The following is a 24,107-nucleotide window of genomic DNA, read 5'->3' on the forward strand; positions in this document are numbered from 1 at the left end:
ACTCATGAAATAGCTTAAGGATGTCTTTTTGATGAAAAGAGACATTTAGGGTGCTTAGTTGCTGGATTTTTTTCTTTTAAAATGATTAAGCCAAGTTTAGAGAGAAGGATCTATTAGAAGTATAAGCAAGGCTTACCGTACTTATGCTTCCATTTGTTTCTAGAAGATTTATGGGCATACATTTATTTAGGGATCATGAGAGCCTGAGCTAGAGATAAATCAATCTCTTTTTAAAAATTTTTCATTAATTAATTAATTAATTTTTATTTTATATGAGTGTTTTGCCTGTATGTATGTAAGTGCACCTGTGTCATGCAGTGCCTGCGGAGGATACAGGACGGAATCAGATTCCCTGGAACTGGAGTTACAGACAGTTGTTAGCTGTCATGTGGGTGCTGGCAACTGAACGTGGGTCTTCTGCAAGTGCTCTTAACCACTGAGCCATCTCTCCAGGCCCTAGAGATAATAAAACTTGTACCAATTACATGTGTTGCAGTGCCACAAAGACAAGACAAGTTGTTGACTGACTGAGCTCTGTGATTTCAATGTGTTAAATGTGAGAAATGACGAAGCACCATTCAGCGAAAAACATCTTGTTTTCAAGATGCCAGTTTCCATATAGCATTAAATTCATTCCATCCACTGATGCTAGTTGGCCAGATTATTTTACAACTATTGAGAATATCAGGAAATCAAGCTAAGTACAAAAGCAGTGTCCTGGTTTGTTTCTCCATTGCTGTGACAAAATACTCTGACCACTACCAACTTGGGGAGGAAAGGGTTTATTTAGCTTACATATCCCAAGTCACAGTTGATCCAGGAGCCCAAGGTAGGAACTCAGGGCAGGAACCTGGAGGCAGGAGCTGGAACACAGGCCATGGAGGAATGCTGCTTACTGGCTTGCTCAGCTGGCCCTTGCTCAGCCTGCTTTCTTATGCAACACAGGCCCACCTGCCCAGGGGTGGCACTACCCACAGTGGGCTGGGCCCTTCCACATCACTCATCAAGAAGATGACCCTCAGACATGGCCACAGGCCAGTCCAATAGAGGAAATTCCCCAATTGAGGTTCCCTCAACCCAGGTGTGTCAAGTTGACACTAAAGCTATCCAGCACAATTGACCCCTTGTCAACTTGACACACAAACATCACTATTAAACCACAAACTTTCCAATTTTTGTCCCAAAGATATGATGTTAATATCACAACATAAGACAGTACAACCTTAAACTAACACTTAAAAGTCTCAACTGTGGGTGGGCTTCTGTAAAATCCAAAACAAGTACTGTCTTATTTCAAAGGGAAGAATCGGGCACACCTAAGCAAAACCAAAGCCCAGCAAAGTAGCTCAAGGCTGGACATCTGGGATTCGCTCACAATCTTCTGGGCTCCATAGGGTTCTGGCAGCTCCACTTTTCTGACTCTGCTGTCCACAGCACTCACAGCTCCTCTCGAAGACCCAGGCCAGCTCCATTCCACACCTACTGCTGTCCTTGGTGGTTGTCCCATGGTCCCGGCATCTCCAAAAAGCTGGGGTCTCCACTGAAACTGAGGCTACACCTTCACCAATGGCCTCTTCTTGCCTCTTGGGGTGCAAAGCCTCAGATTTTCTCCATGACCCCTTCAATCCTGGGGTCTTTGCTACAACTGAAGCTGCACTTTCACCTATGGCCTTTCCTGGCCTCTCAGAGTGCCAAGCCTCAGCTGCTCTCTGTGACCCCTTCACGCTTTCAACACCAGAGCCATGCAGGAGACTCTTACACATTACCAAGTCCTGCTTCCAGCTAAAGATGGAGGTTTGGGTCCCCTCTGTGTGCTGACCCTGAGGAAATACCTCCCAGAAGATTTTACCACAGTGATGCTGGTCTCTTGTTACTTACAGCTTATCTTACAGCCCCAGCTAACCAGCATCAATTGTCCCAGCAAAGGAAAGGCCTTACTTCAGGTTCTGGTCTCTTCTTAATCACAGCGATTCTTCAGCCCCAGCCGACCAGAACCCACAGATACTCAATCCAAAATCTCACACAAACAGCCCTGATAGTCCCGGCTTCCCTTTGAAGCTTCACAAGCCAGGCCTCCATAGTCTACAACTCTTTCAGCATAACTGTTTCAAGCTCCACAGCAACAAACTCTGAGCATGCAATGGCTTTTTCCAGCCCAAAATTCCAAACACTTCCACAGTCCTCCCAAAAACACCAAGGTCAGTCTGTCACAGCAATATCCCACTCTCTGGTACCAATTTCTGTCCTGGTTTGTTTCTTCATTGCTGTAACAAAATACTCTGACCACTACCAACTTGGGGAGGAAGGGGTTTATTTAGCTTACTTATCCCAGGTCACAGTTCATGTGGAAGCCCAAGGTAGGAACTCAGGGCAGGAACCTGGAGGCAGGAGCTGGAACTCGGGCCATGGAGGAATGCTGCTTACTGGCTTGCTCACCTGGCCCCTGCTCAGCCTGCTTTCTTATGCAACACAGGCCCACCTGCCCAGGGGTGGCACCACCCACAGTGGGCTGGGCCCTCCCACATCACTCATCAAGAAGATGCCCCTCAGACATGGCCACAGGCCAGTCCCATAGAGGCAATTCCCCAATTGAGGCTCCCTCAACCCAAGTGTGTCAAGTTGACACTAAAGCTATCCAGCACAAGCAGGATCATTTTAGTGGTCACTCAGACATATATATGATTTTGGATTTTAAGAACAAAAGGCATCTACAACCTCCGTGATAAAAATACTATGCAATAATCATTAGTATCCATAAAGAACAAAAGAGGACACAGTATTTACAGATAATCCTGAATGCCCCATTGAAGACTATCAATTGAAACATATAAACAAACGCTTCAGTGAATACTTTATAAAAGGAAGAACTTCTGTCTCTTACTCCTAAGCAATTCCCTAATAGAAGGGAAGATAAATCAATTATATAGCTAACTTTCCCCACTGGTAGGAAATCACGTAGAATTAGCAATAGTACACAGGAGAACTTCTTCTAAGAACTATTTGAACCCACTCTCCATAAACCGTCTGAGTATAGACTCAAGTAAGGGGGCAAGGACACATGAAAAGCAAGAATTAAAGCAACCACCTGGACACTACCTGTGTTTTTCTTTTTTAAATAATCCAATGTATTCATTTATTTATTATGTGGATGTGCATATGTGTGGATGTGTATCTATGAGGGTGCATGTGTACCATGGCACACCTTTGAAAGTCAGAGGACAACTTATGGGAGTTGGTTCTCTCTTTCAACCTTGTGGGTCCCACAGATTGAACTCAGGTCATCAGCCTTGCCAGCAAGTGTCTTTACACCCTGAGCCATCTCACCAGCTCTACATATGCTTTTCTTCACAAAGTGTGCGAAAAGAGGACCTAGTTTTTTTTAAGTAATCTACTATCTCTTCTTCTTATGCAAGCATTCAACTAGTTAATGACTTTAAGACAGAAGATCATTTCCCCAACTCTCCAACTCAATTCTGAGATGAAAACTTGTTGTCCTTCTTTAGTAGCAGGTAATATGGCCATATGTTAAACACCAATTCTAACTGTAATGGGATATCATCTCACATTATTAGGATTTATTAGGATGGCTGCTATCAATCCCCCCCCAAAATCCCCAGAAAATAGTATAGATTGGTGAAGATGGGGAAAAATTAGAACCCTTGTGGGTTGCTGATGAGAATAAAATGTGGTGCCTCTACTGTGGAAAACAATACAAAGTTTCCAGAGAAATTAAAATTAGAATTACCATGTGATCCAACAATTCCATTTCTGGGGATATTGCCCAAAAAACTGAATGCAAGAACAGGTAATGGTAGGACTATGACAAAGTTCACTGCAGCACTATTCACAATAGGTAAAAGGTGAAGACAATGCAAATGTCAACTAACAGATATATGGGCCAACAAAATGTGGTATATATGTGCAATGCACCCTTATTCAGCCTTAAAGGGCATGAAATTCTGACACAAGCCACAATGTGGAGGAAGAGTAAGTACACTGTGTTACATGAAATAAGCCAGTCACAAGAGGACAAATCTGTGAAATTCTATATATATGAAGTACCCAGACAAATTCATAAAGACAGAAAGTGGAATGGAGTTTGCCAGGGGTTTAGGAGAGGGTGCTGTAGAGATTGTTTAATGGATGCAGTTTTTAAGTTTCAAAAGTGCTGGAGAGGATTAATAGTGAATCCTGAACAACAGTGTGAATATACTTAATGTCACAGACTGTATATAGAACACTTTTTGGATTGCTTTTTAAGACAGCATCTCTCTCTGAAGCCCATGCTGGCCTGGAACTCACTATGTAGACCAGCCTGGCCACTTGTGGCAATTCTTCCTGCCTTGGCTGCTGGATTGCTGGGATTATAGGTGTGTGCCACCTCTCCCAGCTATTGAAAGCTTTTAGGGGAATTTCCATTAGAAAGTTAAGCTAAGTGTGAAAGATTAAAGAGAATCTTACTTTTCATTCTATTAGTAGTTTCAAATAAAACATATACTCTGGCTATTTTCATTAAAAATAAAACCAAAGTCACATCAGTCATTAAGCTAGAAATTCCTCTTTTAAAAATTCAGCTTAGGGCTGGAGAGGTGGCTCAGTGGTTAAGAGCACTGGCTGCTCTCACAGAGAATCCAGGTTCAGTTCCTACTACCCACATGGCAGTTAACAACCATCCATTAACGCCAGTTCCAGGGGATCTGATGCCCTCTTCTGACCTCCATAGGCATTGACAACATGGGTGCACTTACATACATTCAGGCAATAGACTCATACACATAAAATAACAAAAATAATAAATGTTTAAAAATTCAGCTAAGCAGTCAGGCACGGCAAACCTATAACACCCTCAGCTACATAGTGGGTTTCAGGCCAGCTTGGGCTACATGAGACCCTGTCTCAAAGAAGAACATTTTTTTTTCTTAAGGAAATAATCAGGGGAGGTATAATAATACATATAGGATGTTGGTTGGTTCTTTGAGACCGTCTCACTCTGCAGCATAGGCTGGCCTGAAACTATGTAGCCCAGAATGGCCTCACACTCACAGCAATCCTTTTGCCTCGGCCTCCTCAGTGCTTGGATCACTAGTATAAGCCAACATGCCCAGCCTAAGAGTACTGCTTTTCATACTGAGAATATTCAAAATGTTAAAGATGGAAGCAATCTAACAGTTATCAAGTGGAATTTAGTTCAATAAATGGTACTGTATCTTCCTGATGGATACAGACCTTAAAGATACTCTGTGGTTATCTAGCAGATAAAATGGTCCCATAGCATGTTGAGTTTTCAAACATGAAACATTTACTATGACCCCATTATTTTAAGAATAGTGAGAGGTGTGTCCTGCATGCATATTCAGGCTCAGAACAAAAGTCTAGGAGAATACACACTAAAATGTTAATTATAGTTCTTGTCCAATAACAAGACTAAGTGTATTTTCTTTATATACTTCAACTTTAAGTTTCTGTTATTAATGTAATTATCACAAAGAATTCTTGTCATAAGAGAAGTAAAACAGAGCTATTTACCCTTTGAGAAACAAGCAAAGTGATTAGGGAAGCACCCTGGTGCAGTAAGTAGCTCATAGGTCTGGGAATAAAGGTAGAAATAACAAAGAACAGCAGGGTTCCCCTTTCCCACCTCCAGCACCGTGGGGAGGGAGCAGATAAGTTCCTAAGGGAGGGACTGTGGCTGCTGAGACTTTGCCACATTTAGACCTTACCATCTATCTTGCTCTCTCCCATCTGCCCAGGGAAAAGTTGCCATCTCAATTGTGCACATAAATAACTAATTCTGAGTTGTCCTTATTAGAACTCGGAAAGGTACCTGGGCAAGGAGAGGGCTACGGGGAGAATGAATGAGAACAAAAGTTGAAAGCTACAGATGTACAAAGGTGCCACAAGGAATCCCATGACTTCGTATGTAAATCTAAAACAATTACTTAAAAATCCATGGACTAAGAACGGTGACACTCTGATGACCAGTACATTTCAGACCTTGTTCCCTAGGGAAATCCTCCCAAGCTGTGGCAGATGAACTTCCTTCTAGTCACCTCCTGAAGCTCCTCACATGTATCAGTTGGGTCCCCTAAGCAATCAACAGATGCCATTAAAAAGCCTTTCAAGCAATTCTCTTACTCTTCAAATAAAGTGAAATCATGTGCTTCATTCTTGCCATGTTATTTTCCCGTTTTAAGAAAATTCTGAAAATATTCAAAGTTAGAGCTGATAGAAAAACATAGAAAGAGACATATTTTACAGACTTCATCTCTCCCCTTCAATTTATTTTTTTTTCAATGAGAGACAGGATATAGAAGACATGTGACAATTATAAGCCTTACTTAGCCTGTGGTTTATTTAGGGAATTTTATTTTGTGTCTGCAAAATAACAGACTTCTGCTTTTTAGGCAGGCGAATATGAATGGCTCAGAGAGAAAAACAGGACCACCTTCTACTGGCAAAATTTTCAAAAAGCAAGTCATTTAATGCTTTTATCCTACTCTATATATGTGTACATAAAATCAAATGCTCAGCATTACCACATTAGGTAAGTATCTTTATCTCCATAAGAAGCAATTCAACGGGGGAATGCCCCCCCAACGCTGCCCCAAAATCACTACTCATAGCTTCTCCATTCACAAAGAAAATTCCAAATGTCCGTGCACCCCAAAGGTAAAATGCCCCACAGCTGGCTCAATCTGCATAGACATATTCGTCTCTCCTAAACTAACCTGAAAAGCAAGCTACATTTGTTTACTGCACAAACATCTGTAATTGCTAAACATCTCTGTGACATGGTGTAACAGTTACTGCTTGTGAAACTCTCCATCTCAATTACTCTCTGCAGTGAGTACATGAAAACCAAGGCACAAAGAAATTGGAAACATCTGTAAAAATTAATGTCCACATTGACCAAAGCTGTGGGGGAGGGGATGGGGAGATGAAAATGGCTAAATAGCTCCAACACAACATTTGATTTTAGAAAAGCACCCTTACATTTAATAGGCTCTTTTGTAACGGATCCAACAGCTCCCCCCGCCTCAAATGTGGGATACCAGCTAGCCCAAACATCATTTAAACTCACCCATATAAACCCAGCACAACTCCTGCTAACAAAACAGCATAGATAAGATAGAAATTAAAAAGGATCTGTTTCCTTACTCAAAGAAAAAAAGAGAAATACCTCTTCTCCCATTCTGTAGTCAGCCTCTCCTCTCCAGTTTGTAAAAGTCCCAGAACTACCCTGAAATCCTCCCACTTCCTTCCAACAGCCAAAGGAACGGAGCCTGAGGACCCAGCCTAACCCTGAGTCATACTTGGGACCAAATGAGGAATGGGGAGAACAAAGCTTGCATTTGTTTATGGTTCAGGAAGCCAGGGCCAATTCACCGCTTGGGTGGCTTCTCCAAAAGTCCTCCTCCCTCCCTCGCATACATCTCTGCAGCAATGCAGGTTGCCTCCTGGTGCCCAAAGCTGTGATCATTCAGACAAGGAAGGCCCTGAGAAGAGTGTGTATTTGGCAAGACCTAGTGACCACTTGTGTTTTTTAAAAAATGCCAGAGGGGAAATTAAAAGGCTCACTATCTTTCAACAGATTACATGGCTGGGGAGTGTGCTACATGAAACATCAATTGTGCAAATACTCTTACAGAAATAAAGCTATTCACAATATACAAAAATTGCTCATAACAAATAAAAAAAAAAAACAAATGTTTTTATGGAAATGTTTCCCCTAGGAAAAACACAGTAAGATTTCTGTCATGTCATCAGAAACATCCTACAGACTGGAATAAAACATTTAAGTATTAATCTTACTCCGGTGAGTGTGGAATGGATGCCGGGTATTTGGACAAGAGCGTGATGTGTTGTCCTGCCGTAAGAACCCTGGAAAGGGTCATCGGTGGGAGCTGGATGAAAGTGGTACCCTGGAATTGTTGAGTAGATGACCAGTGTTACCCAAAAATGAGAAGTTGGGCCTCAAACGGAGGAATTACCATTTAAATGATTTAGAGTCCACTGATGAAGAGTTCAAAACTCTTGGGCCAGAGTATCAGATAAAAATTCCAATTGGGTCATTTTCTAGCTATATGACCTTGAAACAAATTAAATGCTATTCACTTCAGTTTCCCCATCTTTAAAATGGGAGTAATGGAGCTGGGACTGTAGCTCAGTGACAGAACACTTGCCTAGCATGCGAAAGGCTCTGGGTTCCATCCCATGCATGACCAAAACAACAACAACAGAAGAGTAGAAATAACAGAAGAAATCTATAGGGTTGTCTAGGTGACAAATAATATATATAAAATGCTTACAGAAGAACCTGGCACATATTCAGTACCATTAACTACTATTACAACTTCAGGACAACATCACAAATCAGATTGCCAAATCAACAGCATCTTCATTTTGCCATATTTCCTCTATTTTTAGACTTTGATGACCTGTTCAGTTATGAATCATGGTTAATATTTAAGTTTTTTAAATTAAACTAATTGAAAAATCATATATGCTACACTATTAACTGCTTGCACTCTAGCCAACTATATAGGTGGCTTTGAATAAGATGTTATCCTAGTCCTCAAGAAATGCATAATCTGGGTGGGTAAGAGGCAGATCTGTTTATATGTGACACACATAAAACAAATGTGGGAGATGCCACTAGGTATAAAGAGCTATGGTGATACCAGTGCTGAGGAATTAACATTTGGAAAGCAGAAGACAGATAAGAAATCACCTTATCAAGACCTAATTAGAAAGAGAGAACAGACCAAATCCTGTGAAGAGGAATTTCAGATCATTTATCTGGATATTCCTCCCTCAAGAAAGTAGAGCATAACTCCCCCCATCCTTAAGTATAGGGTTTGCAGAAGAACTTCTTCCAAAAGTATGGAAAGAGGCCATTTTTAGAACAAAAAAACATGGGGCTGGAGAGATGACTCAGCAGTTAAGAGCACTGGCTGCTCTTGCAGAGGACCTGGGTTCGATTTCCAGCACCCACATAGCGGCTAACAATCACCCGTAACTCCAGTTCCAGGGGATCTGGCCCCCTCTTCTGACCTTCATGGACATTGCACGATATGGGTACACTTACATGCATGCACACAATCCACTCATACACATAAATAAAAATAATAAAAAATATTTTTTTAAAAAAGAACATTCCACAAAGCTGAAAATTGCCAAGATCATCAAGATAAGAGAACTGTAAGGAGATAGGGTGACTAAATGTAATACAGTCTCCTGGATGACACCCTGGAACAACAGAAAAGAACAATGGATATAAAGTAATGACTTGAATGATGTATGGGATTTACTTAATAATCATATATTGACATTGGCTCATTCACTGCAAAAATGATATCATATTAATAATATTAGCTGTTAATAGCAAAACACAGGTATGGGAAATGTAGGAACTCTATATTACCGTTACCACGTCTCTGAAAATTTTAAATAATTCTACAAATAAAAGTTTATTTAAAACTAATTAGAAAACTAAAACAAATCAAAAGTTGGACAGGGTGGTACACTCCTGTAATCCCAGCACTTGGGGGATAGAAGCAGCAGTATAAGGAGTTCAAGGTCATCCACAGTTATATAGTGACTTCAAGACCAGCCTGGGCTACATGAAACCCTGTCTCAAAAAAACCTAAATAAGTCAGGAGTACTGGTGCCTGGCTTTAATCCTAGCACTCAGGAGGCAGAGGCAGGCAGATCTCTGTGAGAATCGGACCAGCCTGGTTTACATAGCAAGTTCCAGTCCAGCTGGGGCTACGGGGAGACCCTGCCTCAACACAAAACCCCACAAAAACAAACAAAAAACCTAAATAAATACATAATTAGGACAGATGAACACAGTGGCACTGTCTGTAACCTCAGCATTTGGAGACTGAGGCAGGGGGATTACAAGGATTTCAAGGCCAGCCTCAGTTCTCAGTTACACAATGATTTTGAAGCTAGCCTGGGCTACATGAGATCCTGTCTCAAGAAAACAAAACAGGGAAAAAAAACTCATTAGGAAGATAAATTTTCTGAATTCATACATGTATACATAAGTAAAATGCATGTGTTATTTATAGACAGATACCATGATTATGTCCATGTATTTATATAAGCAAATGTATTTAAACAATGCCCTCCAAATTTAACTCAAAAAAAAATTTCTCTATGGCTAGCCCGTGGATGAACAAAGCTAGTAGAATGCTGACTCCTGGCTTTTGGGTTCCCAAAATACACAAAAGAATTTTCTTTGAAAGGAAACTTGGCTCTTCTCTCAGTTCTGCTGCCAACCCAGACAACGGAAGCCCAGCTTAAAGAGTGTGCATGAGGTGGGCCCATCTGCCCCTTTCCAAGAGATACTAGAAGTTCCTGGTGCCTGGCCAATTAGTCATCAACCACAGAGTTGTCTGGGCTGGCAACTCTCCCGGCTACTTCCTCTCTCATCTCTAGTCCACATTCCCAGGCACCTCCCTAGCTATCTCCCTAAAGTGCGAATCATATTGCTGCCCAGTTGAACTCCTTCATCAATGTGCCAGACCACCCAGAAAAAGTACAGCTTATGGGTAGACTGGAAGAGTCCTGTAGAAAGAGCTACCACTTCCCTTCCAGCTGCCTAACAGCATCACCATGACTCCTGTACTCTAGCCCAGCCCACCTATTAGCCTGTTCAGTGTAACCATGCTCTCTCCTTATCCATGCACATACTGCCAGTACTATGACTTCCCATCATCTTTGAATCACTTTCCTTGAAAAGATCTTTGGCTACACCAGTCCTTCCTTTTCAGCACCCAGGGAACTGCCATTCTCCCTATTCTCATTGATGCTATTACGGACATACCTCTGCTAGCCCTTGTCCCGCCATTAAAGAGACTTTTACCCATACAAGTCTGTCAGATTAAAGAGACAATCCATGCAGACATGGTAGTAACATGCCTGTAATCCCAGAACTCAGAAAGCAGAAGCAGGAAGATCAAGAGTTCAAGACCATCCTAAGCTATATAGTGAGTTGGAGGCCAATATAGGCCGCATGATACCGTGTTACAAATAAAAAAAAAAATCAACAGAAGGTTTGGGGACAATCCAAGGCATCAGATGAGAGGTCTAGAAGTGATGGCCAAGTCAAGGCATCACTTAGGGGAGAAGTGATCAGACTAGATCAGACCTACCCCACCCCAAATCAATAAACTGACAGGCAAAAATTGTACTTATGAAAATATAGCATTTAGACATACCATCTAGCCAATCTCCACATGGATTGCCACTATTTGTTCATTTATATAGAAATCTCAGAGCTGCCACTGCTGGTCTATTTAAGAAATTTGATAATGCTTCAGTAAGTAAGTGATCCAATGAACAAATAAATGGAAAAGGCTGACTGTAGCTAGGCCACAAGCAGAACCCAAACACAATGAGTTTTCCTTCATAATTTCAACTAGATTAAAATAAAACAGCCTTTACTCATCTAATCCTTAAACATCTACCAAAGGCCAACTATACATAGTAGTTTTAATAAGTTTTTTCATGGAATTGTAAACACAATGGTGACTAATGCAGGCAAGATCCCAAATTATGGCACTTACTTTCTAGTGGCTGACATTTAAGACTTGGTAACGTGAAACAAAAAGCACAATTATAGCAAAATTCAGGTCTATTTCTGGGAGTTTGAAAATTTCCATAATCAAAACTTAAAAGAAACATGGGCTGGAGAGGTGGCTCAGTTGGTAAAGTGCTTGCCATATGAGCACAAGGACCTGAGATTGAATGCCCACCACCTGAGTAAAAGTTAGGCACAGCAGTGTGAGTGTATAATCTCAGTGCCTGGAAGGTAGAGACAGGAGGATGCCTGGAACTCATTAACCAAGCAGCCTAGCCAAACTGATGAGCTTTAGATTCAGTGAGAGATCCTGTCTCAAGCTAGAAAATGACTGAGGAAGACACCTGATGTCAGTCTCTGGCCTCCAAATGCTGATACACACATGTGTACACACATCATGAATAAAAACAAACATCACACGCACACAAATTAAAGAGATGATAACAAAGGCATTGCCATTTATAGGTACTTCTTTCTACTAGCAATAAGCACAATGGAAATTAACCGCAATCAAGTGATTATTGTATGATGGGCACTTTCATAATTACTGTATATATTACTTAATCTTCACAACAACCCTAAGTGACAGATACTCGTTATTCTAATTTTAAAGATAAGGAACTTAAATCACTGAGTAACTAAGCAATTCATTCTAGAAGGAAGCAGAGTTGAGATTTGAACCTAGCCTATCAAGCTGAAATGTTTAATAACTACCCTGCTTGTAAAAACACAATGTTGTTTTGCTTTGTTTTGTTTTGTTGTTGAGACAGGATCTTACATAGCCCAGGCTGGCCTCAAACTGACTACGTAGCTAAGGATGATCTTGTAAGTCTCATCCTGAGTGCTGGGATTACAGGCCTGTGCCAACAGCAAACCTGGTTTAATCAGTGCTGAGGATCATACCCTGGACCTTTCAAGAGCTAGGAAAACACTCTACCAATTGAGCTAATCCTTAGTTCCTAAAAACACAATTGTTAAGGCTTCTGAGAATGTGAGTCTTTGGGGATGATCTGGCTACAATTAAGTATTTCTTAGCAAATACACTAGACTGTTTTAGAAAGCACATGCCAAACATACATATAGGCATACAGTAGGCAACACACAATATATCAAAAAATAACCCTGTAATACTATTTGTTTCCCTTTCCCTACCAATACTCCTTTCCCTTTTTCCCAGACAAGGAAACACAGATACCATGGGAATAAATAAACTGAAGTCTGAAGACCCCCAAATACTTTATTTAACCTGTGAGCATCTTAATATCACCTACTCAATGAAAGCCATGGAATTCCCAATGACTCTAAAGATGTCATATAATCTTATCTTTTCACCCTACCCAAGGGACATCCAACAGTTTGGATCTCAGACAATTATGAAAAAGGTTTTGGTCCAGTCGTGCTTTATTAGTTAAAGAATACATTAGCACCTAGACTCCCCAGAGCATTCTAGTCTTCAAAGGACTGATGACGCAGATCTCCTATTTCTACATTTTTAATTTTTTAAATTTTATTTATTAAATGTGGTGTATGTGTGTTAGAGGACAACTTGCTAGAGTCAGTTATCTCCTTCCACCATGTGGATCCCAGGGATAAAACTCAGCTCATTAAGCTTGGCAGCAGGTGCCTTTACTTTGCTGGCCCCAGATCTCTTATTTTTTAAGCAACAAAGATCATCACTTTGTTTATTTGATTCCTTGTTTGCTTACTTGAGACAGGGTCTTGCTATATAGCTGTAGCTGGCTTAGACCTTACTATGGAGATCAAGCTGGCCTTGAATTTGCAGCAATCCTTCTGCTTTTGCCTCCAGAGTGCTGGGATTATAGACACATGCCCTCAAACCTAGCTAAGAACATCACCTGGTATTTACATGTTTTAATTCTACTATACAGTTTAATTAAATTTTACTAGAATCGATAAAAAAGATTGCCAGAGGTATGTCTGAAAAATATTAAAATTCTTTTACTGCAAATTAGCTCACATTGAAACAATTGATTAGTAACCTTCTTTTTACATACAATTTAAATTCTAATTCTCTGCCACAAATAAATGCTACAATGTTGATACCATAAAGTTATTAATTTGAGTGATTGTAATTTTACAAAAAAGACTCAAAATGATGAGAGTTCAAAAGGAGACTGTCACAAATAAAATCTAGCAGAAAATATAGAAAAACAAAATCCTTTCAAAAAAGAAATATCAGACATCACTAACAGAAATCAGCTAAGACAGGAAGATATGGGAAATGAGCTTCTTATAAGGTTTCTCTGTAGGAAACTCTGTAAACTATCAGCCTGACAAACCATAAAGTTTCAAGGTATCTTTTCTGACCAGGCTAAAACTTCTGGCTCCCAATGAAGATGACCAAGACTGGTCATGCTAGGGCACCTAAGCATGGAATAAGCTGGGACTAAACGCTAGGATTATTCTGTATAGAGCCGTGCCTAGTAGATCTGGGATCTCACCCAAGTATCTGTAACTTACCTATCTATGTGTTACATCTGCTACTACTTTCCCTACATGTTAGTGGAGAGTTATCATCTGAGTGACTCATCAAAAGAAAAGAATTTAGAAAAAAGAGTAGGGCCAGGGTGGGAGTTATAGAGAAACTGCCTGATGAGGAAATTTTCCCTCAGGCCCACAGGTGGGAGACAGGTACCAACTGCATTACATGAGAAAAAGGTCTTGTGTGGGTTGCCTTCTTGCTTATAGTCTTCCAAACCAATCTCTACCTCTATCTGTGGTTTCTTCATGATCACCAGACTTACTGATCCACCTGCCTGAAGGGTGACTCAACAGTCCCACAATTACCTCAAAATTGAGCTTGTTGAACCCACGACCATCCTCCTGAAATATCTTCCTCCTCCAGTGTTTTCTAACGAAGGAATAGTACTATCAATCAGCAAGATGCCTAACCCAGTTGCCCAAGGCACTGTCTTCAAGTCCTCCTCTTTTATCCCCATACTATCAAATTTCTGGATTCTATCTTCAAAATATTTCCCCAAACTATCCATTTTTCATCCCTGGGACTGAAGAAATGGATCAGCAGTTGAAAAGTATTTGATATCCTTGCAGAAGACCTGGGTTCAGTTCTTGGTACCCACATAGTGGCTCACAACCTGTAACTCCAGTTTCAGGGGCTCTGACACCCTCTTCTGGTCTCCATTGGCACCAGGCATGCACGTGGTACACGTACATAACATTCAGAGAAAAAAAAAAAAAACCTCATACATATAATTTTTTTTTTCAAATTTAAAAGGAATAACCCTGGGGCTGGCAAGATGGCCCAGTGGTTAAGAGCACTTGCTGCTCAAGCAGAGGACCGGGATTCAGTTCCCAGCCTTCACATGGTGGCTAACAGCTGTCTGTAACTTCAGTTCCAGGGAATTTTGCTCCCTCTTCTGGCCTCCATGGGCACTGCATGCATGCATGCACTTACTTACAGACACATAAAAATAAATAAATAAATAAGAATATTCTTATCTTGATGATCTCTTCTTTGTAATGGGAATTTAAATAACACTAAGTGAAGACAACTGGATGCACCTTGCACTCTCTGCCCCTTCAGTCACTCTCCCCTGGAAGAATGAAATCACTTACCTTTTGGAAAACAAACTGGGAAAACTAAGCTCAATGCTTCAGTTTCTCTCTCTTAGAGCCTGACATTCTCTGCTGTTCCTCAAGGGGGCAGGTCTATTACTTCAATGTTGCTGAAATTGGGTACATAGATCTAATTCTGCAGAAAAAGCTAGAAGACCCACTTGGCTCTCACAATAATATATACCTTCTAACTTTACCTCCATCCATAATAATAATGCAATGTAATATATGTAGAGAAAGAAGCACAAAGTAGAAAGATTCAAGCATACAACTTGAGGGACCTTTCACAAAGTGAAATAATACATATACAAATAGAAGGATCTACCATCTTCATAGATTGGAAAAATGTACAATACCACCAAAAGTATAGACTCAACACACTCTCTTTAAATTCAAATGAGGACTAGTAAGGATGTAGCTCAGTGCTAGAGTGTTTGCCTGGCATGTGAAGGAGATGTGTTGGGGGAGGCCTAAGGGGAGTTGGAGGAAGGGAATTGGAGATGGATGTGATCAAGATACATTGTATACATGTATGAATTTTTCAAAGAACAAAAAAAATTAACTATTTTTTTGAAAACTAAATAAATAAAATTCAAATGAAAGTTCAAGGTGCCAAGAATAGCCTGTGATCATGTGGAGGAACAAAAATCAAGGTCAAATAGAATAGGTGCAAGAATGAACAGACTAATGAATCAGAACAGAGAATCCAGAAACAGACCCACATATACACAGCCACTTAGGTTATGGGAAAAGTGACCCTGCGCTATGCAGCACAAAAAGGATGATCATTCTGATATTCAGTGATATAACACGTGGATATCCATAATAAAAATAGCATAAACAGTCTTTGTTTCTCCACTCACTGACTCATTAATCACTCAATTTACTGTCTACATTGGGGGTAGGGAGCTATTTATTAGGAGAGCCAGTACAAGTTTCTGTCGCCTGTCTTCTCTGTCTTCCATAATCTAACCCACCTATCTGATCATGCCACTTCCGTGTTCAAAACTCACTAGCTTTCTATTGGTCCCAAGATCAAATGCAAACTCCTTAGCAATTCTCACATGTCTTTTCATGATTGGGCTCTGCTTCATTCCCCGTTCTCATCTTCTACTTCCTGCTGAAGCCTCTCCACACCATCTGCTTAATCTTTCCCCATTTGTGGCATTATGTATGCTACTCTTCCCACCGTCGTAACTTCCTGTTCCTTTTCTTGGTGAATTCCCACTGGACAACTGGTTCTCAGCTAAACATCATTTTCTATAGGAAATTGGTACAGGCTCAGATTTATACATTCTCCAGCCTCCATAATAATGCACCACTGCCTGCCATGTCCAAGGGCTCCTAGAGCACAGAACTGCATCTCGGCTTCATCATGGCATTTACCACACTGTATTACTAATACTTGCTTACTTTTCTATAGTTCCCTGAGAACAGTGATCTGTTCTTCCTTACTGCTGTATTTCCAGTGCCAAGCATACAGTGAGCACTCAATAAATGTTAGTTGAAATAAGACACATTTAGGGCTGGAGAAATGGCTCAGTGGTTAAGAACACATCCTAACACTCTTGCAACTATGGTTGCAACTATGGTTCCCAGCTCCCACATCAGGCAGCTTACAGCTCCAGGAGATCTGGTGACCTCTTCTGGCCTGGAGAGGAATCCACCGAGCCACACAGAGACACATAGAAATGTAATTAAAAATAAAAATTTTTTAAAAAGAAAAGAGACACATTTACAATTCATAATTTACAAAATATTTTCTGTTCTATTCCTTTAAAAAATCCTATAAGGTAGGATAGGTATGACTATTCCTATTTTACAGATGTCCCAACTGAAAGTAATTTTGTTAAGGTCAATCAGCAAGGAAAACGGCATCATGCTCTTGTAAATCTTGTACTGTTTACCATGGTTTATCTTAGCTACACAGCATTTTTTCATTATTCTGATGTATCAATACTTATATCTGAGCTTAATTTAACTGGAAAACTTCTCCATGGTTTCCTTCCTTTGATCTTTACTAAGGGGAATTTCTAACACATAAAAATAGAGTATATCCAACTCCCATGTATGCATCACTCGATTTCAAAAATTAGCAACTCATGAGCCCAGTGACACAAGCCTATGAGGCCAGAAACTGAAAGGTAGAGGCAGGAGGATCAAGAGTCCAAAGGCAAGCAGACTGCCAGAGAGTGCCGAGTTCTGGCCTCCCTCTGGCCTCGGGCCTGAGAACACAGGGGACTGCGAGAGCCCCCAGATCCTGCCTCCATGGGGTGGTACTTTTAATAAGATGATGCTATATGTCAGTCCCTTCTGCATGAAATAACTACCATCATCACAACTTCAGCTGAGCCTGATCACTAAATATCGTCACAACTAGGCCTGTTGACCGTTGTGCTCATTCATTAAAGGAGGGCCAAGCAGAGTCATTGGACCCTCACAGCATTATCCAGCCACTCTTCCAAGCCAATCATATGTAATTTGACCCTAATTGCACATGGCCTCCTGGATTTGGGGAGGGCTAAAGTATACAATCTGGGGAAGACTAGGAAGAGAAGGCATGACCCATGCTGGGTAAAGGCTTTCCAGTGTGCATACCCTCAGGTCGCACATACACCTCAGCAACCCCTCAGTTATCTCCATAAGTAAGCTCAGTAAATTCACTGGTTCTCCAGGAAAACTTTAATCAAACATTGGTTTTACACTTGAACCTTAAAGGGAATAAGCATTGCTTAGCATCCCCAGGAAAAGAAGTCTCACAACGGATAGAAAATTTATTTCTTAATGCTATTATGTCTCATAATTATTTTTTTAAAAAAAGAAACTGAGACTATAAAAGATGTTTAAAAGATATGTGAATGGAGATATTTTCCAAAACAGAAAAAATGAGAACGCCTCAGCAAGTGATGGTCTGTTTAGGTTTGTTATGATATATAAAGGATAAGACAAAAATAATATACACATAAACTTAAAATTTCTATGGTCATAGTTTAGTCAACTAGTTTAAGGAACAAAATATGTATCTAGTCAAGGTTTATCTGAGACTATTTGGTTTTTGACCGAGGCCTTATCTAGATAGCACATGATAATTGGATATAACCTTATTGGATATTTAACAGCCATAGTTTGAAGCCTATACTAATGTGGTCAGAGAGACTTAAAGGACAGTTTTTGTCCCTTGCCCTCCAAGGTCAACTAAGTGCCAGGGGACTATGGAACATCTCTTAAATGTCTTGTAATTGTGGTAAATCACCTGTCCTCTTGTTCAGGGAGGAGATGGAGACCCCACGAGATGGACTTGAACCAGTGTCCAGTCTACAAAGAGGAGGGTCAACTCAGAGGAAACACCTCATTCATGCCTTCAAGTGAAGCCAGACATGGTCAAGCAAGACCTTTGACTTATCTTCACATAGATAGAACTGGTAAAAGAAAGCGGCCAGGAGCTCTTCCCAAGCCCATGTGACCCCTGAGGAACAGATCCTCAAATGACCTTAAGTGTAAAAATAAATTGATTCATTTGGGTCAACTCTATGGTCTTAAACACCCCAAAGGAAAGTATAACCAAAGAGTAAAGTCATCATTTCTTTAAGAGTTCAAGGGATTACACTTCCCAGACATTGAGCTTAAGTCTATATAAAAAGTTATTTAGGATTCCCCTGGAACTGGAGTTAAGGATGGTTCGTAGCTGCCATGTGGGTGCTGGGAACTGAACCTGGGTCCTCTGCAAGAGCAGTCAGTGCTCTTAATTGCTGAGCCATCTCATTCAATTTTATGTCTTACAGGGCTTATACTGAGTTCAATATTGTATAACTGTATTAACTCAACTGTGAACCTAGAAACTTGCACCCACTTGTGAAAGAGATGTACTCTTGCTGAATATGGTAAAGGTGTAGTGAAATGCTTCTTCTAATCATGTAGTTATTAAAAATTTTTAAAAATGATTAAAATAATAATAACAATTCTTTAAAGCATAAAAATTTGCTCCTTAATAATTAGTAGATGAACATTACCATTGAAATCTACTTGATGACTTTATATCCACGCTCAGAGGCCAAGGCTCCAAGTGCAAACGATTATGATTAGTAATATTCAGATACATACAGATGAGACCCATGTGCCTACATCTTAGTCTTATTAGCAAAAACAATGAGTCTATAAGAAACAGTATATTTTAAAATGAAATGGAGATTTTTTTGTCATTTTGAGACAGGGTCTCCCATAATGAAATGGAGATCTTTTTTAAAGGTTAAAACCTCATTTAATTTTATGTCTTATAGGGTTTATGCTGAGTACAATATTGTACAACTGTAATAATTCAACTGTAAACCTAAAATTTACAGCAAATTTTGAAAGAGATGCATCTTAGCTCCAGAAATCGTTATTGACTATGTCAATGCTGTTGTAATGAAATGCTTCTTCTAAGTATGTGGTTATTAAATAAATAATTTTTAAAAGTTATTTAGACAATTATTTCACATTGATGATTTTGTTCCTAATCAGAAAGTGGTCTCTAATACTGTAGGGCCAACCTGCAGCTAAGGGAGACAACCAGCTATTGTTCTAAAATGATGGATAAATTTGTTTTCTCCCCCTATCTAGAAGCCTTTGAGAGGGAACTGACACTGATTCTAACCACTCCAACAGCTATCAAAATACCTGAAAGCAAATCCTGAATCCATCACTACAGCCTTGGAAGACAAAAGAAAAATGAGGAGGAACCCAATAGAGGGATGCTTTTGGAAGCCCTTGTCAAGAAATTCCAATTGACTCTCATATGAATATTTGAAAATTGCTCTGTTCCGACTTTTTTCTAGTTCCCTGTCTATAACTTGTAATGCTAATTAATTACTCTTGCCTTTACTTCTCCTTCACATCTATTCACAATTCAAGGACTTTCTTTTCCCCCTAGAGATAAGAGTTATGCAATTTGGGAGTCTTTTAGATAGACCCACTGAAGGGGTACTCCAATTGCCTCACCCTATGTCCCTGTTCAGCATGGAAGAAGCCAGAAGCAATTTGGGTAATCTCTTGAGGCGATGGTGCGATAAGAATAGGAGGTAGGAATTGGCTAGGCAGTTAGCGTGAAACGACCCCAAAGAAAAGTAGCCAGTTTCTTGGCTAAAAGTCAAAATGTCCTTGGGCCGCTTAGCAACATACTCTGTTCCAAAAGCCAAAAATGTTGAAAGTATTTGGTAGCTATTATCTAATCCTAAAAGATTTTAGGGTTACCTCTTCAGAGGGGGGAATGTTAGAGTAGCCAAAAGCCCCATAAAAATAAATAACTGAAAGAAAAAGATTTCAAAGGTACCTTTGGCACCCTCAAATAGTAAGTTTGAGTTCAGGGGCTGGAGAGATGGCTCAGTGGTTAAGAGCACTGGCTGCTATTGCAGAGGACCCACGTTCAGTTCCCAGCACTCACATGGTGGCTAACAACTGTCTGTAACTTCAGTTCCAGGGGATTGGATGCCCTCTTATTTCCATGGGCATTGCACAACATGGGTGTACTTACACATGTGTAGTCAAAACACTCATATGCATAAAATAAAAATATAAGATTTTTTTTAAGAAAAGAAAGTTTGAGTTCAGCCTGAACTACATGAGACCCTATCTCAAAAGAAAAAATCCAATTATCAACTCATCACCCATCTTGTCTCCTCTATGCTCCAGCCACTCTTTCATCTTCCAGACTACTGGAAGCAAATCCTAGACATCATTTCATTGTAAATATTTCAGCTAAATGGTACAAGATACAAATTGTTCTCAGGTATATCCATTTGGTAATATTAAAAATAGTCATATATAAGGTCCCTCCTTATAGCTTAATAATAGAAGCAAGAATACATATATTTACTGTCTGTCTGTTTGCTTGCTTCCCTGTTTGTTCATTTATTTATTTATTTATTTATTTATTATTTATATTTTTTGTCTTTTTGAGATAGGGTCTCCTTGTACCTAGACCTCACTATGTAGACCAGGCTGGCCTTGAACTCACAGAGATCCACCTGCCTCTGCCTCCCAAGTGCTGGGATTAAAGGCGTGTGCCACCACACCCAGCTGCTTCCTTGTTTTAAGACACAGGCTCTCTGTATAACCTCAGATTGACTGGAACTAACTATGTTCATCAGGCTGGCCTTGAATTTTCAACCCTCCTGACTCAGCTTCCTGAATTCTAGGATTGCAGGTATATAACACCAAGCATGGCTATTTCTATTTCTATTCACTATTTCTTTTTCCAGTGTTGGTAAAGGGCTATTATCCATCTTCCTTGGAATATAATCTAATCATTAACTTGGAATGTTACAGATTAAAGCAGACCTAAGGGAGTTTGGGGGATGGCTCAGCTGGTAAAGTGCCCACTGTGCAAGCAAGAGGACCTGAGTTTGGATACCCAGTACCCACATAAAATCTATGCATAGTAGCATGCATCTGTAAACTCAGCACTGGGAGGCAGAGACACAAATCCCGGAAATCACTGACTAGCCAGTCTACCCAACCAGTGAGTTTCAGTTTCAGTGAGAAACCCTATCTCAAAAAATATATTGGATAGAGATTGAGGAAAATACCGCACATTAACCTCTGGTGGTCTGCATGTGTACATGCATACACATGCACGTGTATGCACTCATACAACACACACACACACACTCACACACACAAAGAGGTAAGGTAAACACAAAATTATCTAGTAATCCAGAGAAGTGGACACTAATACTTTACAAACTTGAATGAAAAGTATAAATATGAGCTTGAAACTATCAATAATTATCAGATTCCTCACACAAATTATCAAATCCACCATGTCAGAAGGTCAACTGCCCCACCCAAAGTGGGAGACACGCTTAGCCTCACCTACCAAATGCTGTCACACAAGATCCAACATGTGCTTCTGCAAAACCAAAACAGCAAGCGCCATTTTAAAAGGAGAGTTTCTTCATTAAACATAAATCTTGAACACAAAACCATCTCAAAAATAATACAACCAGGTTGAACATTAATAAAACAGTATCACATTCATCAGCTCTTATGCCAGTCTGTGTAATAACATAATGGACGTATAGATCTATGCAACTACCCATTGCACCAACAACAGGGAGCAGAGATAGTTTCAAATCTTTTTAGATGTTTTAAAAGTTGCCTGCAAGCAGTATGGCCAGCTGGGAAGTTTATGTTTGCTCCAGACAGCTCATGCTGAGGAGTAGGTTAAGGGAACTTCTGGCATGTGGCTTTATTTTGTACCAAATCAGGAGTCAGGATGCACATACCTGTGTGCATGCACACACACACACACACACACACACACACACACACACACACACTACATAACTTTGATGAAGTTAATGAGTCACATCACCACTAACAATGTACTAACTTTGTTTCACAAAGATTAATCACACTATTGCTACATTTTCAACTACAGACATGCTCTACTGTTCCATCCTGCTCCCTCATCCTAAAGATGTATGTTAACTAAAAAAAGTTAATATTGTCAATATTATTATGTTAATATATTCCACAATTTCTAGCGTGCCACGCACCATTCCAAGTACACAGTGTGCATCAGTGAGAAGCAGCAGAAAGCCCTATTAAAATGATGAAACACAGGTAGATGGATACTCAACACAATTTGGAGGCAACAGTGATGTGGTTTCCTGATCAATCAGGCATAATCCCAGGGGTCCTGCTCTAAGAAAGGAGAGAGAGATAGCACTAGCTTCAACTGAAAAACAGAAAGTTGTGAGAGGAGTTGTTATTTGAATAAACTAATAGAAAATTTAAAATCTCTAAATGGAGATGATGAAGTACAGAGGTAAGTATAAAGTTACATGGTTCTGGGAAGAAGTGTGCTGAGACACAAACTTGGGAGTAGCACGGTGCAGTGGCATGCACCTAATAGTCCTAGTACTTAGGAGGCTGGTGCAGTTGCTTGAGTCCAGGTGTTCAAGGACACACAGTAAGATCTCATCTCAAGAATAAATAAACAGGGGCAGGGAGATGGCTCAGCAGTTGAAGTGCTTGCCACATAAACAAGAGGACAGGACTTAGAATCCCCAGAACCCATGAAAATGAAGGGTGGGCATAGCCACTCTCCTGTAATTCCAGCCCCAGAAGGCAAAGACTGGATCCCTGGAGTAAGCTGGGTCATGAGATGAATCATATCTGTGAGCTCTGGGTTTGACTGAGAGACCCCGCCACAATGAACACAGTAGCCATCAATGAAGAAGATTCCTGAAATCAACCTCAGGTTTCTCCACATGGCTGACTCTCTCTGTCTCTGTCTCTGTCTCTGTCTCTGTCTCTCTCTCTCTCTCTCTCTCTCTCTCTCTCTCTCACACACACACACACACACACACACACACACCAGGTTATCTTGAACAAATCAATGATTGTATTCTTTCTAAATACTTGAATAAAACTGAAAAAAAAAACAAAAACCAAAACCTCCATGCACTGTTCCTTCTTCAGGTGGGAATTCATTCTTTTATGGATACTTCCAGGAATCTGAATGTGACCATGGGAAACAGAAGTGTGCTCCCAAGTTTAGACACGAACTACATAGTTTTCAGATCTGGAGCCACATCATATGTCAGTTACTGAAAGGAACGATGCTTGTTCAGAGAAGCTTCAACAAAGGAAGAGTTTAAGTGAAGCAGTCGAATTTCTTCCCCTATGCCTTTTCTCTAAAGAACTAAAAATCCAAAAAGTTCCCTCTTTCAAAGCTATTTCTAATGTATGTTGGCACTGGGCAAGGTGACTAGGGGTAGGGTGGATGGTGCAGGTTCTACAGCTGTCAAAGAAGACACACCTTTAAATTTTCCCCACACTGAAAAATGAAAAACACAAGCCCCTGATAAACCTGAATTACAAACGTTGCCAATGCCCCATCCCCCAAACCTGCTGGCATAAACATTGAGGCAAAAAT

General features: G+C 40.3%; 1 protein-coding gene across 6 annotated transcripts in view; it reads right to left on the reverse strand.

Annotated features, from left to right (window-relative positions):
* Sh3kbp1 (SH3 domain containing kinase binding protein 1) overlaps positions 1-24,107 on the reverse strand; it is a 390,661-nt gene that overhangs the window by 149,596 nt on the left and 216,958 nt on the right. For 2 of the 6 annotated variants that reach the window (XM_029564792.1, XM_029564791.1), the window contains exon 1: positions 7,181-7,319. The exons of the other annotated variants lie outside the window; for them this stretch is intronic. In XM_029564792.1, the coding sequence (XP_029420652.1) occupies positions 7,181-7,192 (12 nt within the window). In that variant the 5' untranslated portion in view covers positions 7,193-7,319. Of the gene's footprint in view, positions 1-7,180; positions 7,320-24,107 lie in introns of those variants that run through there. 6 annotated transcript variants of the gene reach the window in all.

This window comes from Nannospalax galili, unplaced genomic scaffold (genome assembly GCF_000622305.1).
Source record: "Nannospalax galili isolate Female #2095 unplaced genomic scaffold, S.galili_v1.0 scaffold217, whole genome shotgun sequence".
Lineage (NCBI taxonomy): Eukaryota > Metazoa > Chordata > Mammalia > Rodentia > Spalacidae > Nannospalax > Nannospalax galili.